Source organism: Prionailurus bengalensis, chromosome A1 (assembly GCF_016509475.1).
Source record: "Prionailurus bengalensis isolate Pbe53 chromosome A1, Fcat_Pben_1.1_paternal_pri, whole genome shotgun sequence".
NCBI classification, from domain to species: domain Eukaryota; kingdom Metazoa; phylum Chordata; class Mammalia; order Carnivora; family Felidae; genus Prionailurus; species Prionailurus bengalensis.
Genome location: NC_057343.1, coordinates 170,688,437 through 170,713,192, shown reverse-complemented (window position 1 = coordinate 170,713,192; position 24,756 = coordinate 170,688,437). Strand labels below are relative to the sequence as shown.

The window sequence follows — 24,756 nt, the reverse complement described above, 5'->3', positions numbered from 1 at the left end:
GTGAAGAGTCCTCCCAGGAGGACTGAGGAAACATCCGATGCTGGTAGTCCCTCATGGCTTTTGCCAGTATCCACCATGTAAAGAGAAGCCACCAGCTGAAGTGACTGAGGGGTGGAAGAAAAGCAAAGCAGCCTCACTGGAAGTCAACGGGGATTGGACGAAGTGGGGAAGGAATACATACTTTTTCAAATACACATATGCTGCTGCTTCAACTATTAGCACTGAAGTTATTTTAGACACCGGTGAACTGCTGTGATTCCTTTGATGAAATGTTATGTATCTTTAGGCTCTAAACTCAATCTAAATCTGCAATTTACCTTGAACATCACAAGACACACTGTTAACTTCTCATTGCTCTGCAAATTTTACAGCAGCCTTTGGTCAAACACCATAAAATCTGACCTGTATAAAATGTATAATAAGTTAGCCTGTATAAGAACTTTTTCTAGAAACTGAAACCCAAAATGTACATCAATAAGTTAGGATTTATATTATTTAAGAATGTAATCTCAAACATTTCTCTGATTTCAATAAGCAAAGAGAGGGTTAAGAAAAGAGAGTAGAAGGTTCACTTAAATATAGACCTAGGAAAAAAGATGTAAGAGAAGGGTAGAGAGATTAAAGATTTTGCATTCCTGGCAAAGCAATGAAACCCAGCAAGGTGATGAAGATAAAATATCTTCATTAACTGTAACTTCCCTAACAATGCACCGATGGTACCCTTCCTCCCAGCATGTATCTGAAGCCTTATTTCATACCAAAAGGTCCACACAGGGAAGCTGGTCAAGACTCTGGTAAACACACAAACTATTCTAGGTTCTTACAACTCATGGGGCTTCTTCACTGAACACCAGTCTCAACAGCAGGAGCACATACACTGTAAAAACTGTGTTAATGTCTCAGAGCTCAGAGAGGAAAAATGAATATGTAATATGCTGGGTGCTAGTCAAAGGAAATGCTAAGGCTAATGTTTCAGCTGCTTGACTCTGAATAAGGATTCACATTTTGATGTATTATAAACATCATGCAGTATTTAACTGCATTTAGTCGAAAAATATTCAAATATGAAGCCTAAAAAGTAAAAAGAATGTTAACATACTAGTCATTTTCAAAAATAAAACAAGCATAGACAGAAAATGTGCTGATTATTTAACAGGAGGCAGTTTCTTTTAAATGCACTGGCTATGTGTTACAAGTAGGCACCGTGACTATAATTGATTAAATTACACTGAATCACACACACAAAATAAAAAAGCTAGATGTTGTTTGCATGGATCTCCTTTAGTTAACTAGATTCTCATTTTTAAAAGCATGGAGCTGAATACTGCTGCCACAGGGGGTAAGAATCAAACAAGTCACTGCTAGAATAGATTATGGGATCATTTGAGTTATGTTTCTGTTAAGTTTCCACAATCAATTGGTATTCTTCAGGGACAATAAAAGCTTACATGGAACTCTGCTGGAATTAACAGGTTCTGTTCTGCAACAGCTAGCTTGCAAATTTAGGTACAGACATATAATCCATAGACTCATCTTCAAAAAGGAAAAAATAAACCATTGCATAAGCCTTATACTAGCAGTAAAAAAAAAAAATTCTGTCACTACTGCCAGTTGGGACAAGCTCAGAATTTTAAATAATGAGAGCACACCTATGTATTTATTAACTTTTCCCAAAAAAACATGCATTCAGGCAAGGAGAATTAAGAATGTTATGTTTAAGTAAATAGGAAAAAGAAAATGCTATTACCCTCTTTCCACAGATAAATGTAATAAATGAGTAAAAGTGAATGATTATAACAAGAAGGGAGAAAACTGTGCCAAAGCTTGACCAGAAATAAAACTCGTTTGCCCTATTGTTGCCATAAAGCAATACATTCTTCAAGCAAAATGATATCATTAAGATCAGGCCTATATTGCAGAATATTTCCCATTGCCAAAACAGCATCTCTCAAAGGAAGGTTAAGACAAAAGACTGAACATTAGATTCTAATGTGCATTCCCACTCCCAACATCTTACCATTCTCTCTTCTTAGTATTAGGTTGAATCACATGAAACTGACATTTTCGTACATCAAAAATGGTACAATTTTGGCAATATCATACAGTTCAACCTAACTAAAATGGCCAAGAGAAAAGAAAAAGGGATAGAAACTTGCATCCAGATAGAATCAGGTAAAGGGGACTACCCTCATGCCATAAAACTGGTGGCATTTCTGACATACTGTGGAGGTGAAAGAAAGAATTCAAGTGTGAAAGAAAGAATTCAAGTACAGACTTGCAATTGCCCTGCAAGAGAAACCAACGAGGAGTCCCGAATCATGAAGAGAAAAGACTCAGAGAGAAATGGGCAACAGCCCCTAAGTTGGAGGGCCAAGGACTGAAGCAAAGCTGAATCCTGGGACAGACACTAATCACAGTCTTCATGCTTCTCTCTTTGGGCTCTTCCTACAGAAGTCTCTCCACCCCAAGGTCTTTACTGCTACAGAGGATGGCTCCCTAATACAGCCACACTGGGAGGAACCAAGCATGGCCTCACCTTACCAAAAGCAGCAGGCAGCAAGCCCAGTTTCCTTCAGACTTGGCTGGACTCTTCCCTACACTCTTATGAAGCAGAACCTTCAGACAGGCCAAAGCTCTTACTTGGCTTACAGGTCATATTAAAAAAAAAAAAAAAATGCTACATGAAGAAAGCCAATCCTGGGCTGCGCAAAGAGCAGACACTTCATAAATTTCTCCATCTTCCCACAGTCCCAGCTCGTCTCCTCCCCTCGGCTAGTGTTGCTCACATCAAGGACATATTTTCCAGCTGCTGGGCCCCTGATGCTCATGCAGCCTTTCAGAATCCAGCTCTCCAACAAAGGATATGAGCAGGGGGAAATACATCAGCTAGCTTTCTTGTTTGCAAGCAACACCTGCTGGCTCTGGAGAGCAACTGCATTGAGAGACTCTCCTGGGCACGCAAAACCAAGGACTAAAAGTCCAGGCTTAACGAAGGGCTGGAAGAAAATGAGAGGCCGTGCTACAGGGATCACAGGGACCATGTCACGGATGGGAAGAGTCTTGGGAATGCACCAGTGCCGTGAGGGATGGCCTGCAACCTTCCCTCCATGTCTGCTTCCCCTGCTTCCATCTGTCACACTGGCTTCACTCTCCGAAGATTCAGACCCTAGGAAATATTATACTGATCAGCTGAGCTCAGGTCATAGCTGGTCTGTCTGACCTGAGGCAGGAAGATGGAGAGTCTGACTTACGTGTGTGACAGACCATTTCCCAAAAGGAAACCAGGTGGAATGGATGCCGGCCAGCCATTTTAACCAACACCCACCACAAGGAAACAAAGTAGTCAGAACAGGAAGGAACTGGAAGCCTGCTACACTCTCTGTTTTGGGACAAATTCCAGGTGTGGACACATCTGTTATTGCTCAAGGATGAATAAAAAGGAGGAAAATACTTGGACTTACAGGGTGCAATGTAAAGAATGCAGAAGGGCAAAAAACAAACAAAAACAGTTAAAACCAAGCATTCAAAGCCAGAAAAGAACACCTTCCATACCACAAAGAACTGAACCTGAGAGAGGAAAAAAAGAAACCTTAAGAAAAATCTCCCAAACACAGGAAATATAACAAAGAAATAAAAAATGCATGTGCAGAAGACTCAGTAACCAGAAAATTTAATCCTAAAACAAAGGAAATAAAAACAGTAAGTAATAAGAGCAGAAAACATAAACTGAAGATGTCTGAATTGATATATGGAAAAGTTAATAGTAAGTTATACACATACCTAGATACATGGTGAAAGTTCAGAATTTTATGGATAAAACTTTTAAAATCCTAAAAACATCTGAGCAGGGAAGTGATTGGGGGGGGGCGAGGAAGGTTAACTTCACTGAAGCAATACATTAAAAAGGTTTTTTTAATAAAACATTAATTTTATAGTTAAATGCTTTTATTAAAAGATGAAGACTAGGGGCGCCTGGGTGGCTCAGTCGGTTAAGCGTCTGACTCTCGATGTCGGCTCAGGGCGCAATCTCACAGTTCATGAGATCGAGACCCATGTTAGGCTCTGCACTGACAGTGCAGAGCCTGCTTGGGATTCTCTCTCTCTCCCTCTCTCTCTGTCCCTCTCCTGTGCACACACATGCACGCTCTCTCAAAATAAATAAATAAATAAATAAACATTACAAAAAATAAGATGAAGACTCTCATGATGACTTCAAAACTAAAAACTATATTCAGTGTCCAAGAGAAATACTCAGAGTGACAAATAAAAGTTAAAGTAACAAGAGCTTTCAATAGTTATTAAGAACTTAGAATATGCCAGGCATTGTCCTAAGCATTTATTTCTATTCATCCAATCCTTGAAAAAAACCAAAAGAGGTCTCAATATTATCCCCACTTGACAAATGAAGAAAATAAGGCTCACAAAAGTTAAGTAATATGCCCAAAGTTCACACAGTAGATGGGAGTGCCAGGACTTGAATCCAGGTAGCCTCATTCCAGTGACCAGCCATTTGAACTACCACTCTAAATTGCCTGTTTTTAAGGAAAAAGGGCAGCACAAATCAGGTAAATCTAAACAACTACAAGTGACTGGTGGTAATAGCACTTTAGTTCTTAAATGGAGAAAAGATAGTTATTTGTCAATGGTGAAAGATACAATTTACAATCAAGAAGAAAGAAAATACTCAGCCCAAGAGTACCCAAACCTCATAGTAACTGGCCCACAGTAGGTGTTCAGAAAGAGCTGCAGAATGAATGAACAAATGAGCTAATAAGCCAACAAAAGATCAGGCATGAACCCTTAGGTACTGAATTTGAAAAATAAAACACCTAAAATAAAAGGAAGCTGACAGGGGAACAGTGGCAAAAAATAGGTATAGTTCCTTACGTGAAAAATTTTTTGTTTCAAAAACAAAAATGTGTTCCAAAGTGATTGATTAGGGAACAAATTTTGTATTGCTTAAGTGAAATTTTGTCCCTGAGAAACAGTAAGTGAAGGAGGCATAAAACTGCACCTAGCTGAACCCATTCACATAGGAATACGTAACTCTCTCTCTCTCTCTCTCTCTCTCTCTCCACATAGGAATACGTAACTCTCTCTCTCTCTCTCTCTCTCTCTCTCTCTCTCTCTCTCTCTCTCTCTCTCCAAGGTCTACCAGCTACCTCAGTCCACTGTCTTCATACCCATGCACATATGCTGAACAACTTTTGATCAGATTTCAGATAACTCACTTTCTACCACTTTGCACCAACTCACGTGTACCCTTGCTGACACCCGTGTCCACAAGCAAGCTTTACGTCTTTTATTGTAGCATTACGTATTTCTTAATCATCTAACATACATAAAACTCTACTAGCATCTTTATTAGGTTCCCATCTTTTGTGTGTGCATGTCACTAACAAAGTTTTTGAGTGCTGCACCCTATCAAAAAAAGTCTGATGGATAATGATAGAAAACCAATTCCCTCCAAATTATCTTTAAATGTTTATGTCAATTTCCATCAAACCCCCTTTTTTTTTTCCTTCGGTAGGGCAGGAAGATTTTAATAATTAATTCTAAAACTCTTTGGGAAAATGAAGTGGTCACTCATTAGAAGAATTTTTCAGTAAAGAAAGAGGAGATTTTTAACTGTCAATCAAGATAGCAAACCACAACTGCAAACAGAAAAGTCCATGAAAGAGGTCAGGAAGCCCAGAAATCAGCGCATATTTAAAGACAATAAAGATGGCACATCAAATCAGTAGGAAAAAACCGGGACATTTTAGATCTTAGGAAAGCGGCAGAGCACAGCATGGAGGAAAACCTGTGGGGCTGGACAGGCTGCACCAGATAGCACACCAGCACGGCACGTCCCAGCTGGGTGACCCTGGACGACCAGTGTCTCTATCTGTAAAATGAGGACAGTCATTGTACCTACTTCACAGGACCGCTGCAAGGATTATCCGTTATCATTTGTGAAGTATCAGAACAGGCGCTAAAACAGTGAGCGCTGTACATGTGATACTAAATAAAAGAAAGCAATGCATGCTAAGATAATCTTTATACTCTTGGGAGCAGAGAGGAGGGAGGCAGGGGGATCAGAACCTCCCACCATACCATATTAAAAAGATAAATTTCAGGATTTTAAAAAGTGAATGATAAAAAGTTAAACTGGGTGGAAAAAAAGGACTCTTCCTCTGATCTCTAGATTGGGAAAAACCTTTTAAAATATGACAGTAAAGCTATTAAGAAAACAGATTGATATGTTTGATTACAATAAAATGTTTAAAGCATGTATATGAAATGCTAAGATTTAAGAAAATAACTTGAGAAAAAATAAGGGTTAACGCATGTGTGTACAAACTTACAAATCAGTAAGAAGGAAAGTATACCATTAAGCAATTCACAAAAAACTTTGTCAGTACATATGAGAAAGTACATAACATTATCAGTAATCAAATTTTCAAATCAAAATATTTCAGCCACCATCAGGGCACCTGGGTGGCTCACTGGGCTCAGGTCATGATCTCACGGTTCATGAGTTTGAGCCTCCCATGAGGCTCTGTGCTGACAGCTCAGAGCCTGGAGCCTGCTTCGGATTCTGTGTCTCCCTCTCTCTCTGACCCTCCCCCGCTCACCTTCTCTCTCACTCTCTCTTAAAGATGAATAAACCTTAAAAAAAATTTTAAATATTTCAACCACAAAATTGGTCAAAGTTTTAGAAAAAAAATATATTGGTGGCCAAAAGGCAGAGACACTGGTACATGGAAACAATCTTTCCAGGGGTCACTTTGATTATATGCTTCAAAAAGCATTTAAAATATTAAGCCCCTTTGACCTAGTAATTCAATTTCTGGGACAGAGTTGGAACATTAGGATTTCAATAGAACAGTTTCAAGTCACTTTTCCACAGATGAAGCAGAATCAAAGAAAAAAAAGATTTGGAGAAATATTTCAAGTTTCAGATAGAAGGCTAAGAATTTTCATCCTCTAAAAATTCAACACGTGTTTCACTGTATAATTAATTAATATTACCAAATTGCAAAAAAAAAAAAAATCTTGAAACAAACCTTTTAACAGCATCCTTCTTCGGCTTATCTATAGTATCCCACCACTTTGAAAGGTAAGAAATCTCAGACCACATAAATTTCCTCCGTGAGTCTTCTTTCAGCTTGATGACCATGTTATTAAAAATATACTGAGTCATCTCTCTAAAGTAGTCATCAAAAGTCTTCAACCAACCTAAATCAAAACACAAATATACAACAAAGGTCTGATTCATATGTCTGATTTCAACTCAGTCACATTCCATTACATGACCTTTGGATGCCCTTAGATGTTTCATTCATATGAAGACACATTTACAAATTTCACAAATATTTCAAGTAGTGAATTTCAAGTAGTGAAATTCCATTTGAATGCACATGACACTCAAAAAGACACTAATGCTACAATAACAAAAATACCCTGAAATCTGTACAAAGTCAGAAAGAAATGAGAAAAATGAGACAAATGACCTGAGGAAAAAAAGCATTTATTTATGCATGATAATTATAGTACCTGATTCGATTATGTATAATTTATCTCTAATGTAAGGAATTTGTCTTCATTTTAAAAATCTGAACAGCGTTAACAAGTTGGCAATACTGTTCTCATCATATGGAATTAAGAGTGTATCCTTTCATACCACATCTGAAATTCTCTCCCCATTTTAGTAAGTGAAACTAAGAAAATCGTAAGTACAAACTATATCTAAAAGCCAGCAGCAAAGCAATAAGGTAATTAACAGCACTATTATGAATACAGAGAAGTAGAATTCTGCCAAGCACAGGCATTAGTTTCCAAAGGCTGCAAATTACTCCATTTTTTGGAAGCACAGACTGACACTAATAAAACAACACAAGTGTATATGACGTCTTTTTCAAAAGAAAATTGTAGATGTTAATGACTTAATTCTACGACTTTTCCTCCTTCTCAAATACCCTGGAAACTTTATCTAAAGATATTTGCAATTTCACTATAAAGAAACCTTTTTAACAAGACCCACAAGTCTAAGCATAGCCCTATCTGGCAGAGTATTAAAGCAACATGATAAGCGGCTGAGGCATACAGTTACCAATTCTATCTACTACCCAAGTGGATCCTCCAAGAACAACCTCTTATCTATGAAATCTTACAGAGATAGAGGTGTTCTATACATCCAGGCTAAACTACCACTCTGTTTATTTCCAAAACTCAAACATGTGGGAGGACTAAAATATAAGGCGTCAACTGGTTCTTTTGTCTATAATTAAGTTAATATTTGAAGTACAGTATACTGACTGAAAAAAAAATGAAAATCTGCTAGGGCAGAGAAGACAATACAAGTATTTTGACAATACAAGCATGAGCGTCTGAAAAGTGCATTGCTACTCTGACTGTATTTCTCCCTTCTGCTTTAACTAAAATCTATCGATCTATTCATTCTAGAGTTATTTACTGAGCATGTACAAAGCGACAAGTATGAAACTAGAAGCCAAACAGGAAGGCAGTGGAAAATTGTCTTTACAGGACTTTCTTGATCTGGGGCACTTTCAAGTCACCAAAGAAGGGTACCTGGATAATTCAAGTTTTCCATGCTAAAAAGCCTGCACCTATAGAAAATTCAAAGATATCTCATGAAACAATGGTCTGCAAAGAATCCCATCTTGCTTGAGGAAGGTACAAACCTGGACTCCTGTCCCAGCGCATGAAGCCAAGATCCACATCTGGATTCCCAGGGACAGGCAAAGAAAATCCAACCTACCCCTAAATGGGAATGTTCAAACTTTCTGCTGACCATGCCAAGAGAAAAAAACATCAAGTGCTCAGACATGAGCCCAGGATATAATATAGCACTTGATAAAGATTAATTGCTATCCATCATCATCATCATGTTTTTAATTGCCCCGTCCCCATCTCTATAATTGAAGCAGGTAAAAAAGGAAATAAAATATATTTTTAACATGTAAGTTTTGAAAAGGATACCTTTATTTAGAATGTTTACACAAATTGTTCCACGTCTTAAACATACTGGTTACCCAAAATTATTGTTTGCAAATAATTAATTCTATGCCCGTTGTAGGCTGAATTGTGTCCCCTCAACATGCCTACGTTGAAATCCTAAACCTTAGTACCTCAGAATGTGACTATATCTGGAGACAGGGTCTTTAAAGAGGTGATTAAGGTATAATAAAGTCATGAGGGTGCGCCCTACTCCAATATGCCCTTGTAAGGACAAGCAGATAGACACAGACACACACACAGGAAAGACAGAGGAGAGAGACCTTCAGAAGAAACCAGCACTGCCAACTCCTCGATTTTGGACTTGCAGCTTCCAGAACTGTAAGGAAATAAGCCACCCAGTCTGCAGAACTTTGGTATGGCAGCCCTAGTAAACTCATATAGTCCTAGAAAAAAATAAGTGCTGCTACCATCCCAAAAATAAAGAATGCAATGTGGGAAGAATTTTTATTTTACTAAGCACCGTCATAATATCTAATTGAATATATAAAGTACCTCCATATTGCAAGACTGAACTGAAATCAAATGCACGTAAGTGACAACAATTTCTGCCCCATGCTATTATTACTCTATATGTGCAGTAAGAACCACGTAAATTATTGAAATGGCTCTATGAGGGGGCGCCTGGGTGGCGCAGTCGGTTAAGCGTCCTACTTCAGCCAGGTCACAATCTCGTGGTCCGTGGGTTCGAGCCCCGCATTGGGCTCTGGGCTGATGGCTCAGAGCCTGGAGCCTGTTTCCGATTCTGTGTCTCCCTCTCTCTCTGCCCCCCCCCTCCCCGTTCATGCTCTGTCTCTCTCTGTCCCAAAAATAAATAAAAAACGTTGAAAAAATATTAAAAAAAAAAAAAAAAAGAAATGGCTCTATGAGAACTACCGTCTTTAGGCAACACTCACAACTTTTACCTACATTTTTAACAATGTAGGTAAACTAAGCCCTAATCATTTGGCTACTCACTCAGTAAAAGATCTACGAACAATGGAATGACTCCAAAATTAACAACAAAACTCTAGTAACCTAACATAGAAAATGAATTTAGAAGAAATCATCTTTATGAAGATGAATAAGTAACAAGTTTTTTTTTAAGTACAATTACTTGTTTTCATCAGTTATAATTTATTATTAGCTAAGACCCTTTCAAAGAATAGTTTATTATTGGAGTTGTCATAAAGGAATCACAGTGACTGATTAATCCATTTTGCCTTCGACACTTCATTTGCCCTTCAACAATCATGCAGGATATATGTCAAAGATATTTACATGAGCCAAAGTACATGCTGAGATGTCAACTTAAAAGCCTTCCATAAAGCTCATCTATAATAGACATTAATATCACTACAATATAGCACAATTAATGAAGAATGAACTAAAAGATAGCCTCTTGCAGCTTTCAATATTGAGTAATCTAACAGTAAATTAGCTTTTATTGCTCTTATACAATAGAGTAATCAAGTATTCCCTTTTACACTGAATTGGCTATTTCTTTCCCTAAATTACTGTAAAACTACAACTGTATATTAACATGAGACCAATCAGAAGGATAGTATTTTATGAAAAGTTGTATGGGATGAATTTTTGTGACATAAAATTAGATTCCTACCTCTGGATTTAATAATCTTAGGACATTGAGTTGCAAACTGATTTACTTAAGTGGTCAATTCACAGCCTTTTTCTTTCCCTTGAATACACTTGGAAATTGAACCAGGGCTAGAACAGCACACAGAAAACCTTTCCATTTACTGTTTTCCACTCTAACAACACTCTAACCCATAAAACAGCTAATCACTATTTTTAAGTAAGTGAGGAAATATCTGCAACAAAGAATACACAATTAGAAGTTCTGTAAAGGATGAATAACTCTAAATTTGCTCTATTTTATCATAAAAAAAGTTAAGTTCTAGGGACGCCTGGGTGGTTCAGTCGGTTAAGTGCCAACTCTGGACTTTGGCTCAGGTCATGATCTCCCGTTCCTGAGTTCAAGTCTTGTGTCAGGTTTGGGATTCTCTCTCCCCTCTCTCTCTGCCCCTCCCCCACCCACTTGCACACGCACAAGAGCGTGCACATGCGCTCTATCCCTCAAAATAAAGAAATAAAACTTGAAAGAATTTAATTTCTATAATATAAAGCCTAGTAATGTTGAAAGCTCTACTGCTTATTTTTTTTTTCAACGTTTATTTATTTTGGGGACAGAGAGAGACAGAGCATGAACGGGGGAAGGGCAGAGAGAGAGGGAGACACAGAATCGGAAACAGGCTCCAGGCTCTGAGCCATCAGCCCAGAGCCCGACGCGGGGCTCGAACTCACAGACCGCAAGATCGTGACCTGGCTGAAGTCGGACGCTTAACCGACTGCGCCACCCAGGCGCCCCTCTACTGCTTATTTTTAATGTGCATGAACAATTAAGCACTTAGTGACTGTTCGCTGACAAACCACCATTTTTAGAAATTTGACTCCTGATCTAGCTTTGTAGTCTGAAGACTTTGCGGCAATTTCATCCTCTGGAGGAACACTTAGTTTTATTTGGTTCAAGGGCATACACAGTACTGATTTAGGAACTGGGCAAGGGTATCTCACCCTGAGCACTGGACTTGAGGGATCTTCCTATTCTTCCTCTGACCACATCCTTTTCACAAGGCAAAGAAAGAACTGCCCACCCAGAGCCCGCCTTGACCTGCCCTCCTAAGCACCATGACCCAGAAATGTGTCCAAATAGCCCCAAGCCAGTTTCTAGAGCCCAGAAGGGGCCTTCTATATGTCTTTCTAAAGGACAGTTGACCTGGAGGTGGTAATCTCTGTAGCCTGAGCAATGGCCAGGGGGATACAGTTTGCAGGGATGTGGGAAAAGTGCTGGCGTGTCTGTGCATCTGTGAGCAAAGCCCCTCCTGGTTTAGGACAGGGCCATTTCTGGGCAAGGAGGTTGGGCTGCCCCACAGGCTGGCTTTTCCCACACAAACTCAACACATTCCAGTGGGGAACTAGAGCCCCAGCAATCTCAACCCACATGTGGCCTTCCTGATAACTGTGCTATTCCTCAAGATAGGAGGAAAAGACCTATTCTACTTATCATGTATCAGTTTGATTTATAACTTTCAAATGTTTACACAAAGGGTCTGAGGGCATCCACATACTTTTATACCAAGTCCTACAAATTTGGGAACCTACAACCTGAACTCCCAACTAGTCAATTCTCATGAATCTAGCACCTGGTATGAAGACTACACCATCAAGAGTTGAATAAGTACATGATAGATGAGTGAAATGTATAGCCAAAAGAATAGGGGCAAAAGGGTATATAGAGTATAAATACAAATTTATTACTTCAACTAGAAATGAAACAAAAAGGAAAAGACACCACACACATACACACACACACACACACACACACACACACACACACACACAATTAGCTCTAACATAGCCACTGTCTGTTCTGCTAACCTAATCATCTTTGATCAATATCTTTAAGTTACTAGCTTATATTTAAAAAGGCTCTGTCAGCCTCAAAATGATTTAAAAGATGCATCCCAAAGAAGTCATGCCCCTCAAATCATTGTTACACGGTTGTGGTTTCCACTACTATGACAATTATTTTTTAATGACTACATTAATTCTACTCAGTTAAATAGGTACCAACTGTTAAGAAAAGATAATAAATCTTGCATGAAAAATAATTATAACAAGATAATAAACATTTAAAACCTGCAACTTAAGCTTCATATTACTTCCATTTTAACATAGTATTCTCTAATTTAAAAATAAGTACAAAGAGGATTCATAAAACAAGAAAGCTTCTTTATTTTAGTAATGAAGTCATCGCCTACCAACAAATGATCAACAGGCTTCTTCCATCACTTGTCAAATCCTTCCATATTTGATTGTAACATCCAGTCTTACACTTAAGACATTGCATACCATGTTAATTGGTATTATCATAACTCAAACAATAAACTGTGAGTTTTAATTAATGTCCTGTTCTAGTTTATCCATTCATACACAAATCAAACATCTAATAAGACAAAGCAAAAAAGCTAATAAATGAAAACAGATTCTACAGTAAAAATAAGAACAAAATGCTATGGGAATAAAGAAGTGATAAATTCCTAGCAGAAGGACAGAAGATTCTTAGAATAGTCATCGTGTGGATAGAGGGAAAAGGGGGTAGATCCCAAATAGAAGCAAGAGCATATGGAAAAGACACTAAGCCATGAAGTCCTGTGTCAATCTCAGGGAGAAGGCAGCCAGGTGTGGCTGTATCGGAGCTTACATGGTGGAGGTACAGTGAGAAATACAAACAGAAGCGGGGGCAGACCACTGAAAATCTTCTGAGCCATTCTTGTTTCTTAGTGAAGGAAGTTAACGTCTTCTGTGTTTTCAAAAATGACTACTGTGAGCGTAAAAGATATACTTCAGTGTACAAGACAAACAGGAAATGAGGCCACTGCACAAGTTCTGCTAGAAAATGATTCTGGAAATAGAAATAAGAGGCCAATGAGGCAAAATGAAGAGCATATGTTAGCTGACTGAAGTTTCCAAGACAGAGTAGAGAGAGTCAAAGATGAAGCTGAGGTTTTCCAAAGACCTAAACCTGCTGAATCCTACAAATGCTTCTGAACTCAAGTTTCCAGAATAACCTCACCTTTTTTCCAGGTGATTCAGTGTCATCTAATAGATTTCAAAGCATATCAGCTTCACTTCCACTAAGGTGTTTGAGATACAGCACTTTTTGAGCCAGTGTAAGATGCTGTCACTGGTAATTCTATCCCACACCACAGGAACCATCTGCATCACTGTTAGGAGAGCTGGAGTTTTGTTCATCCTGCAGCTGTAATATGCACAATGTCCAATTGTGATCCTTTACTCTATTGCTTTTCTAAATGTCCTTTAAAAGACCTGCGTACCTTGATATGTGACACCTGCAATTATGAGATCAACCTCCACAATAATTTCTAAATCTGTGCTAAAGTTACTTCCCTCCTTTGTTAAGGATTCCATCCATGAGCATCATCAATTCACACGGAGCAGGACACTTCAGGCCTACTAAGTCTTCCCCAAACAGAGCACAGTGGTTTGAAATAATGAAACAGGTCTATAATATGAGAGACATCCTTAGAAGTAAAAGTAACGGTGACTTCCTTCGAGGAGTTACTCTTAGTGTACGTGAGGTTATTTAGCCTTATGAGCAGGCAAATACTGGGCATATAATCAAAGTTTCTAAAAGAAACCATTTAAAAGCTGGAAAATACTGCTTCCAAATTACTTTCTAACTGTAAAATATGTAGCAATGAGGAAAACCACTCACCATCTCATGGACTCAAGTAGTATTTAAGGACAGAGACATCCATTTCAGTAAAGACAGACCAGAAGGAAAAAAAAAAAAAAAAGGATGAGGAACAGTGTGGTGAGGTGTCTACTCTTCCAAGATAGTTCATAAAATGTTTTTTATCATTAAAAATACTAAAGTAGATGACATTGGCTTGGAAACCCATAAAAGACCTTCCTCCTGGAAGCTTTGCCTGTGGGTTTCAGAAGTATTACCTTCAAGAGACAGTATTAAGTAATGGTTATAAGTCCTAATTCCAGAGTCAGACGGCTTGGGTTAAAGCCCAGCCCTGACACGAACACATTACCTTGAATCTCTTCTGCCTTAGTTTTCTCATTTGTGAAATGAGGGTAATAACAGGACTTTTGTCATGAAGTTGCTAAGAGCAGTAATGGATTTAATACATGTAAAGTACCTAGAATAGTGCCTGAAACATAGTAAAGTCCCATAAGTATTAGCAATCATTTATATAACTGGTGCAGTGGTGAGCTCTGAAGCATCAGTCTCAAAAGACAGACAAAAGTAACCAAAATAGGAGAATGGGGACATGTGTGACAATCACCTGCATCTCTAGGTAATACCTGATACATGTGTTCCTAAAGAATGCAGTCCAGTTAGAGCCCCAGTGGACTTTTCCCCTCTAAACAGAACCTCAAAATACCAACTCTAGAGATCTCTTAAAAAGATAATTCTAAAGAGCCATGTAAATATTTAACTCATAATGCCAACATTTTCTTAATTAAGATTACCAGATAAAATACAGGATGCCAAGTTAAATTTGAATTTCAGATAAATAATGAATAAATGTTTACTATAAGTGAATCCCATATGAGATCTGCAAGACATATATACTAAAAAAACTATCCACTGTTTACTGGAAATGTAAACATTTTTTAAGCCAAATCTGGCAATGCTATTAACAACCCAAAGTTCAGATAAATGTGAATTAGCTAATGCCCATAAAGCAAGAAAATCACTTGAACTAAGTAACATATCTTGAGAGGCAGCATAGTAAATGGAAAGAGCATAGACCTCAGAATCAGGCAAATCTGAGCTTTAATTGCCATCCTGTGCCAATATCTAACTGACGGATCTTGAACAAATTAGTATACCTGCTTAGTCTCACTGTCCTCACCTGGTAAATGATGTGTGATTTACTGGTGTTGAGGGTTGCAGAATGTATTACACAAACTAATGTAAGATACACAATGAATACCAGTTCTCACTCCGTTCTTCCTCATACTATCTTAGCTCCAGAAATTCAAATTTCCCACCACAGTAGCCAAAACCAAAGAATTCACTTCATCTCTCAATCACTTAACCAGAACAAAGGACTCCCCAAACTGTCCACAAACAAACTTCCCCTCTCCTCACCATCTCCTTCTATTCAGCAGGTTCCTTTGGAAGCCAGAGTTCCAAGTTCCCCCTGCTTTCGCCCACCCGGGCATTACCCAACTGTGGGGGGACCACAGCTCTTCTCTTATGACTGTTCTTAACAATATTTTGTTAAGAATATTTGTTAAGAATAATAGAGAAGCTTTAAAAATAACATTACACAGTGATTTCCCCATGTTTTTGTTCTTTTGCTTTTTAAGAATAATAGCACATAAACTCATTTCAAATTATAATACAGTACTAAATGCAAAATTCTGTTTTTCAATTTGCCACAAAAGAAAGTCAAAAAATTCTACTCATTTGAATCAATAAAAACTCTGTAAAAGAACTGCAAATGCACAAAAGAAAATTATTTTCCAGTGTGACTCTTGTACCTAGGTCTCCCTTCTATTTGGAGTCAGACCACATGGGGGATTATTTTCTAATGTTCATTTTACAAATTGCTTAACTAACAATATGCTGTCCAACTTTCCATTTAGTACACCTTATCTTCTCTCTACACACTGCGATTTCTTTGAAGGAAAATTAACTAAACATTTCAGCAGTTTAAGTAGTGGGAAGCAAAGAATTAAGATTGTAGATACAAAGGTGCTGTAATTGTGTTTTAATCAGCTTATTAAATATAACATGAACATGTATCAATCAACTAACATTTAATTTCATGGTCTGTGATTCAAAACTTTTTAAAAGCGTAACAGGACAAAGTTATCAGCACTGACTTAACAATTCCCTTCCAATTTTGTTTTAACTCATGTAAACCATATAAAATATATGACAACTGTTACATGTCCTCATGGGCTGGAAGAAGAAATAATTAGAAATTTATTAAAATATAAACATAATTTGAAATTTATCTGTCTTATGAGATATCAGAACATGGTCCAAAAAAGAAAAATATCTACATATATAAAAACACAACAACATAATTCTTTTTCTTTAACATAATTCTTAAAGTTAGGGAAAATACAGGAATCTTTTAAAAATCTATTTCAGTATTTCTATCCCCAAAAGACAAAACTCCACCGATGAAACAAACTACCGAGCTAAAGTTTTAAATTGTTGCTGTAGAAAATGCAAACAAGTCTCTATAAATCTCATTTAGAAAGTAAACCGCCTAATTGCACATTCATTTAGGCGTATTCCACAAAGATTTCCTGCTACAGAGTCACATTTGGACTTGGAATGTTTGTACACATACTTCTCTCTATTCCTCAACTGAAAGTGTGGTTCTTCATGATCTGAATGATTTGGCTTGTCACAGAACAATTTAGTTTACCTAAATTCTACTTTTGTTAAGGAGTGGTGACATTTTTTTTATTTTTTTAAATCTTTTTTTTTGAGAGAGAGAGAGAGAGAGAGAGAGAGAGAGAGAGAGACGGAATGCAAGCAGGGGAGGAAGAGAGAGGGAGACACAGAATCCAAAGCGGGCTCCAGGCTCTGAGCTGTCAGCACAAAGCCCAACACGGGGCTCGAACTCATGAACCATGAGATCGTGACCTGGGCTGAAGTCGGACACTTAACCAATTGAGCCACCCAGGCACCCCGGAGCGGTGAAAATTATTTAAAAAGTCAGTGGGTTCTATTCTCTAGCATTTTGCTTTATAGTTAAAAAAGAAAAAATTCCCTGTAGTTTTAAAAGGTCTGTGTCTGACCATTATTTTTTCCTCAAGTGGAGGAGGGCCTGAGGGTTAGGGTCATTAACATCTTTTACTAAGACAAAAAGATTCAATTGTGGTTGCTAAGATACCAAGAGACAGATTCCTCTATTGCAGTCAGACCAGTTATTAGGGATGTCTCCCCACAGAACAACACATGAACCACACAGGGCACTGCTCACCGCACTGCTGAGGCAAACAAAACAGAATCTAAAAGGCTCAGGCAATCCCTGCCCTTGAAGAGCTTAATATCATCTGGTGTTTGTATTTAAAATTACAAAGCATATTTTAAATATTTTTTTAAGGAATAAAAATAAGACAACAGGAAGAAGGGAAGGAGGGAAGATAAAACCACATGTCAAGGTCAAATGCTTCATCTGAAGCTGCAGAGTCAGATGCCCTGGCTCATTTAGCTTATTTAACTGAATGAGTCAGTACTATGTGCCGCTTACTATTCTGGGAGTTAGTGCCTGGTGGTTATAACACAAAGTGTGAGCCCTCACGGAGTTTACATTCTAGAGTAGAGACGATGCAGAAGTGCTATAAATGCTTACATCTGTGCCTATGTACAGATGTGCATCCAAAGTTCAAGAAGCTAAGGAGGCACACAGAGACAGGTGGAGAAGGCCTTATGTATATTTACCGGTTACTGTATGTCAAGTGGCAGGCTAGGCAATGAGGACGACTGTAACAGGAGGCACATGTACTCTAACTCTCGAGTATACTCAGGTGGGAGATCCAGGTAAACTAATAAGGCATTCTTGTGGGGCCACTTCCTGCCCCCGTAAACTTGGTAACATCTTCCTCATGAATAGTGACACTGATCTCCAAGGGTTATTGTGAGCATTAGATGTTAATAAAACATTCGGCAGACTGCCTGATAAACTACAAATTTTATTACTACAGTTAAGTGCGCATGTTATAGAATTACAAGAAATGAGATTGGTGGAAAGTGAGGATGGCAGAAAAGGGGAAAAAGGAAAAAAAAAGTCTTTAAAAATCTAAAAAACAGGAGAAATGGATTCACACGAGGGCTCACAAGACATAGCACAAAGTGTATGTATAAACCTATAAGAAATTGGACACAATGGAATCACATCACACACCCAATTAAGTGACAGGAACAGGGGCACCTGGGTGGCTCAGACGGTTGAGCGTCTGACCCTTGACTTGGGCTCAGGTCATGATCTCACGGTTTGTGGGATGGAACGCCACATTGGGCTCTGTGCTGATGGTGTGGAGCCTACCTGAGACTCTCTCTCCCTCTTCCTGCCCCTCCCCCACTCAGGTGCCCTCTCTCTCTCCCAAAATAAATACATAAAAACTTAAAAACAAATTAAGTGACAAGAACAAAACTGCAGATGGTTGGCAGAGAAAAAAGGAGAGAACAATTTAAATACTACAGTGGCTCTGCCACTGTTTCACTGAATAAGGGAATGTTTCAGAGTGAATGAGATTTATAATTAGATGTGATTTTCATCACCTTTTGTATTTACTTGATAACTAACTCCTGCTTTAAGATGCTACTCCAACCATATGATCCGCATTTTACAGATACACAAATGTGCCCCCAGGGACATGGGGGCAAGTATATGGCAGAACCGGGATGCGGGCCTCATTCTGCCAGGTTCCAGACCCCTGCAGTCTTTCCATGATGCCCAGCCATCGGAACTTGGATTTGAAGGGACAGGCTAAGACGAAGGAGGAAAATGATGCAAAACATTTAAGAGGAAAGGTTAATAAGGCTGAAAGGTATTTGTAGGAAAAGGTAAAGTCATTAAGACCAAAGAGAAACCAAGTCAGAAGCTAGTGCAGCAACTGCTCAACACAAATTTCCAGAATAATACTAATTTCCTCTCTTTCATACCTCTCTGCATAATAAACACTGAAGTACTATGGAAATTCAAACATTTCAGCATCCAAACTCTCTCCCTGTGTACCTCACACACCCAAAAAAGCAGCACATGTGCCTGCACCCACCTGTACACACACTTCACCAAATCACACTTCCAGACATAGAGTAACAAGTTCTACTGTCTTAGCAACAGAAAGAAAGGAATACATGCCAATAAACCAGTGGGAAAGAATGTAAGTCGGAGATAAATGAATGTTGGAATAAAGAAAAAACTTCAAAGTACAGGTGAATAATGGTGCCTCTAATAGTAATGATGAAATGGAGAAGCTGAGAAAAGTAACAAATAGAAACCTAAGCAAGTCCTTCGGAAGAAGTCTTTGGAAGTGCATTCCCCCCCCCCCCCAAAAAAAATTCCTGCAGTGGAATTCATTAAGTATTTCTTCTGTGCCAGTGTACTCACACTCACAAATATATACATCGAATCATATTTCCCACTGTAATTTTAGCAATTTTCCCTTACCTTGGAGGGAAAAATCTGTGGCACCAATAAGTAACAAAAGTTGTCAAATGAAATAATAACAATGATAACGACAGCAGTTACTTTTGGGCCATGCATCACGCCTTAACATCTCATCCTATGAAGCAGACACTTTAACTTAATTCTATTAGGAAAAAACTTACTTTAATATTAAGTAACTTGCCTAAAGTTGTCTCACACTGATGGGGTTGGGACTCCACACTCACATCTGCCTGACCAAGGCTCTTAACCACTTTACATTTTGCTTCTCCATTTGGAAGATTCAAATGTTCCCATAAACACTCTGCATTTTGTAATGCAGAGTTTATGAACACAAAATAATTCTCTCATGCAATATTTTAGAGAAAAGTAACTAAAATGAACAATCAGCTCCTTAAGTGAGTGCAACTTTTCAACCCCCAAACTAAGACCTTCTTGTGTTTATTATTATTTCATATTGCAGAAGTCCTATCTGTGAATGGCACACAAACTGATAAAGTAAAAACTCAAAATACAAGACATATAAATGGAATATGTTGCTGTCACAAGTCAGCAAATAATGTCTCAAAAATGTGAGAAATTAGGTCTACCACATTCTCATTAAAATACTCTGTGCCTATATGGGCTTAATAACCTGTAGTTTTTTTGAAGTGTAAATTTTACCTGGGTCATTATGGGAATGAGGCACCACAAAGACTTGAAGGGGCTTAGAGTCCCATTCATTAAACACATAGCTAATGTCAAATCCTTGTTTCCAAACTCCACCATCTGGGTTGTCAAAAGGAATCAGACTGTAAACATCCAACATCTAAAAATATAAAAGACACAATAAAGGGGAAAAAAAAGTAAATTTAACCGTGTATTACCATTTTTAATTTAAAGTTAATGTTGGAAAATATTTGCTCAAAGCTATTCATTGCTGTACTGTGTGTATGCACTTTACTAGATAAAGCTATTTCTGCAGACATTAACTGAAGAGTTTAAGGCAGAAAACATTTAATTACCATTCAAATTCTTAAAATGCTACCGTGTTACTTAACTATCCTGATAAATAATCCCCGCCCCCATCTGCTTCTAATGAAAAATAATTCCATTCAATTCCTTCTTGCCCTGTTTTACTTCTACTACAATCTAGTAGAAATTAATAGGAACTAAACAGCAAGCAAACAATTTCTGATGAAATGTGACTATGAGCAAATATTTCAGCATTTTCAAATACAACACTGGATAATTACTTTTTACTCTGAGTTGTCTTTATTTTATAATTAATCTCATATATTTTAAAACGTGTATCAGAATGGAAATGCATCTACAGCTATGCCTTCATTTAGCATATGTTCTGTTTGCCCTTTTTATTCTAAAAATAAAACTACAACTGAGTCAACAAGGCATAATCATTTAAAAATAGAAGAATTTTTAAAATTAAGACTCAGTTTCTTAATGTTCAAATGTCGTCTTAAGCTTCCAATGTAGTAGTCCTGGGTAATAACCTATTTGGACACAAAGGAAAAAATACTGCCAAAAAACCCCCACAAAACCTTAAAACCTTGTATTTTTCCCTCTAATACTATCTCTAATATTCCCTCTAATACTAAATGGGACAAAGAACACAAGTGACTGTGGCAAAATTTAAATTCTGTAAAAAATTATATCCTAATATATAAGTGGGTTACAAAAAATTTGAAGATATCGAACAAATTATATAAAAAGTGAATACAAAGTATTTTAAGATAGTAACATCTCTCTCACTTCAGAATTTATGACTTTAATAAATATAACACTCCCAAGGATGAGTCAATAAATCTTTGAAAACCAGCTGGGAAGGAGGATGTGTTAGCAGTCTCTGTTATTCCTTCTGGTCCTTTCTCTGGCCCTGCAGCTCTCCTGATTCCCCACTGCCTTGCTCTGCATGCCTTCCATGGTTGTTCTGCAACAGGGCTGTTTCTGTCCAGCCCAGATTTAATACCCCACCTCCAAAGAAAGTTCTGTGGTTCTCCTTTAAAAGGTACTTATTTAAAACCTAAACAAAGCCAAGTGTCACAAAAATAGATACACTTTTAAAGCACAGAATCCTGATACTGTCTGAACTTGGCTACGCACTAGCTGATAAGATTATAGGCACAAGGCCTGGAAAACTCCCATGTCTCCAGCTTACGGACTGGCCTGTGAGCCATGGCCTCAAGAAAATAACATGTTTTCTGTCCCCAGAAGTTAGTGAAAACATCTACTCTGAAGCAAGGCTAGAGCCAACCCATTTTGTCCAGCTGTAAAATATTCACCCTTCAGGGTCCCATCACCAAGTTCCAGCTTCAGGTCTAAGGTACAGGTTAAACACAACTCTGCTAATTTGCAGAACAGAGCTTATGTGACACACCCTAAATTTAACAAAAGTAGAAGTCCTTTCTTATATCCTGGTTTACAACTCCACTACCCTCCAGAATGCTATCCAAGAGAAGCAGAATGCAAGCCAAATCCATAATTTTAAATTTTCTGATAATTTAAGTGAAATTGGGGCGCCTGGGTGGCGCAGTCGGTTAAGCCTCCGACTTCAGCCAGGTCATGATCTCGCGGTCCGTGAGTTCGAGCCCCGCGTCAGGCTCTGGGCTGATGGCTCAGAGCCTGGAGCCTGTTTCCGATTCTGTGTCTCCCTCTCTCTCTGCCCCTCCCCCGTTCATGCTCTCTCTCTGTCCCAAAAATAAATAAACGTTGAAAAAAAAAATTAAAAAAAAAATTAAGTGAAATTAGTTTTATTGATATATTTTATTTAACCCAATGTATTCATAATATTATTTTCTCAACATACAATCAATATAAAAATGAACAATTTACCTTTGTTTTCGTAAAAAGTCTCAACACTTAGAGCACATCTCACTTCAAACTAGCCACATTTCACATGCTCAGTAGTCACCTGTGGACAGTGGCTTCCATTCTGAACAGCACAGCTCTACAGTATTTCCCTTCCCTCTTTCACAAAGAGATAGTTAGCAAAAGGAATCTAACCCTACACTGTGTGAAACCTATAGTGTATAACAGAGACATAGTAAGAATACAGCTTTTCTTGTACTCTTTATAGGAAGATGAGAAAATCTCTTTGACCAAATTTAAACCTCTAAACTTCATCTACTAGAGAAAGTCAGACCTTAAAAACATAAAAAAAGGCCACAACGCATAAAATAATAAAAAAAAAAATTGGAGGAAACACAGAATTACAGAATTTTATCACTAAAAAGAACATTAATGATCAGGTGAATAATCAAGCCAGTTTACAAAAATACAAACTAAACTCCAGACAGTTTAAGCAACTAAGTTAAAACAGACACCAGATCAAAAAAAGAAAGTAAAAGACAAAGAAGCCCAATGATTATTAATGAATGCATACATTACCTGCACATCTGAATGCCTACTTCCACCTTGTAAAGCGAATGAACAGTCTTCAGGGTCCACTACGAGGGACAGCTGTTTTGACGGCAGAAGAGGTAAGCCAGCACCTTGGCTGAAATTGCCTTGTGAACTTTTTGGACCATCCTCCACAGATTCACTCAAATTGATGACCGAGTCTCTAATATTTGAGATGATCTCATTATTCTCAGCTAGCAAACGCTCCAAATGGTCTATTTTTTCTTGCAACATTGAGAGCTGGCCCTACAATAAAAAAGAAAAAGGCAGCTATAGGAAACTCTAATATAGCTCTGCTGAGGCACACACATTTTTTAAAAAAATTATGTGCCTGCCCAAGAGTGCAGCTACTCGCCCTTCACTTTCCACTTCTGTAAGTGGGATCACAAAGAGCGTGAATGGCTGGCAGTGTTGAAACACCGACTTACAGCAGAAAATCTCCATGGCTTCAATCTTTGCTTAATCATATTTTAAAATGTGCAACAGAAAGACCAAAAATATTTAGGGATATACTTCCTACTGCCCCAAACCCAGCCCTAAAAGATCTTTGAGTTCTTTATAATACCTAAGAACCACATACTATGTTCAGGTATGAAATTTTAAATTTAAGTATAATTGATTTTAGTCACTTGAAAGGGTCAAAAAGCGTGAACCTGAAAAAAATCATTCCATCATAATTGGCAACCCTTGTGGACAATCCTAGATAAGAAATATCATCTACAGGAAAAACAGTTAGTCAACTCTTAATTAGCCATGTACATGAAAAAACCTGGAATGCAGGTCCCCCAAGTAATCATACTGTAGGTCATTTGGACTCTCCTACCATACTGTGTGACTTTATGATTTTTTAAGTGATCCTCACATTAAGAGGCTTGTAGTCCTTACAACATAAACCTTGTTATACAGAATAATATCTCAGCTTACGAGAGCAAGGACAATCTTTGTCTTGTTCACTCCTATCTCTGGAATCTCAAATAAACAGGAGATACTTAAATATTTGTCACATGGCCCTTATATTTCTAGAACTCAACAAGAATTCTTTACACCTACTGTACCAGGCATAATGCTACACTGGGGAGACAGATATACGTAAGATAGGAGTCCTTACCTTAACACAAAGTGACACTGTAACTAGCAAGAGACTTCTCAAAAAGTCCATGCTAGGGTTTAATAAACATAACTATATACATAGTGAAAAACAACTCTGGACACTCAAAAACAAAAGTTCTATCACCAGTAAATAATAGGAAGACAGAAAGAAGGAGGGAGGGAAAAGGGAAAACACCTAAACGTTCAAAGGTAAGGAACTGGTCAAATGGTACATCTATATCATGAAGATGTTCTCAGTCCCTGAAAATACAGAAATATAAATTCTTTAAAAATTAAAATATATGAGAAGGTGTTTTCAGGAGATACAATGGAGAAAAACCACTTTAAAAAGCATGGATAAAAAATTGTAATTTGATACCATCCCTTTTTGAAAAAAAAATACATAATCGAGATGATAAAAACTGATTATGGGTATTTAAATTCTACTTTAGTCTGTTATGAATAGTTGTTGACTGTTTGATAGGGAAGCCAGGAGAAGAAAAGGATT

The 24,756-nt window shown here is 37.9% G+C and overlaps 1 protein-coding gene across 1 annotated transcript in view; it reads right to left on the bottom strand.

Moving 5' to 3' along the window:
- MAN2A1 (mannosidase alpha class 2A member 1) overlaps window positions 1-24,756 on the bottom strand; it is a 167,154-nt gene that overhangs the window by 118,851 nt on the left and 23,547 nt on the right. Inside the window, exons 2-4 of the mRNA XM_043595195.1 lie at window positions 23,148-23,405; window positions 20,427-20,571; window positions 7,050-7,221 (exon numbers count right to left, since the gene is read on the bottom strand). Coding sequence (XP_043451130.1) covers window positions 7,050-7,221; window positions 20,427-20,571; window positions 23,148-23,405 — 575 coding nt within the window. The remainder of the gene's footprint in view (window positions 1-7,049; window positions 7,222-20,426; window positions 20,572-23,147; window positions 23,406-24,756) is intronic.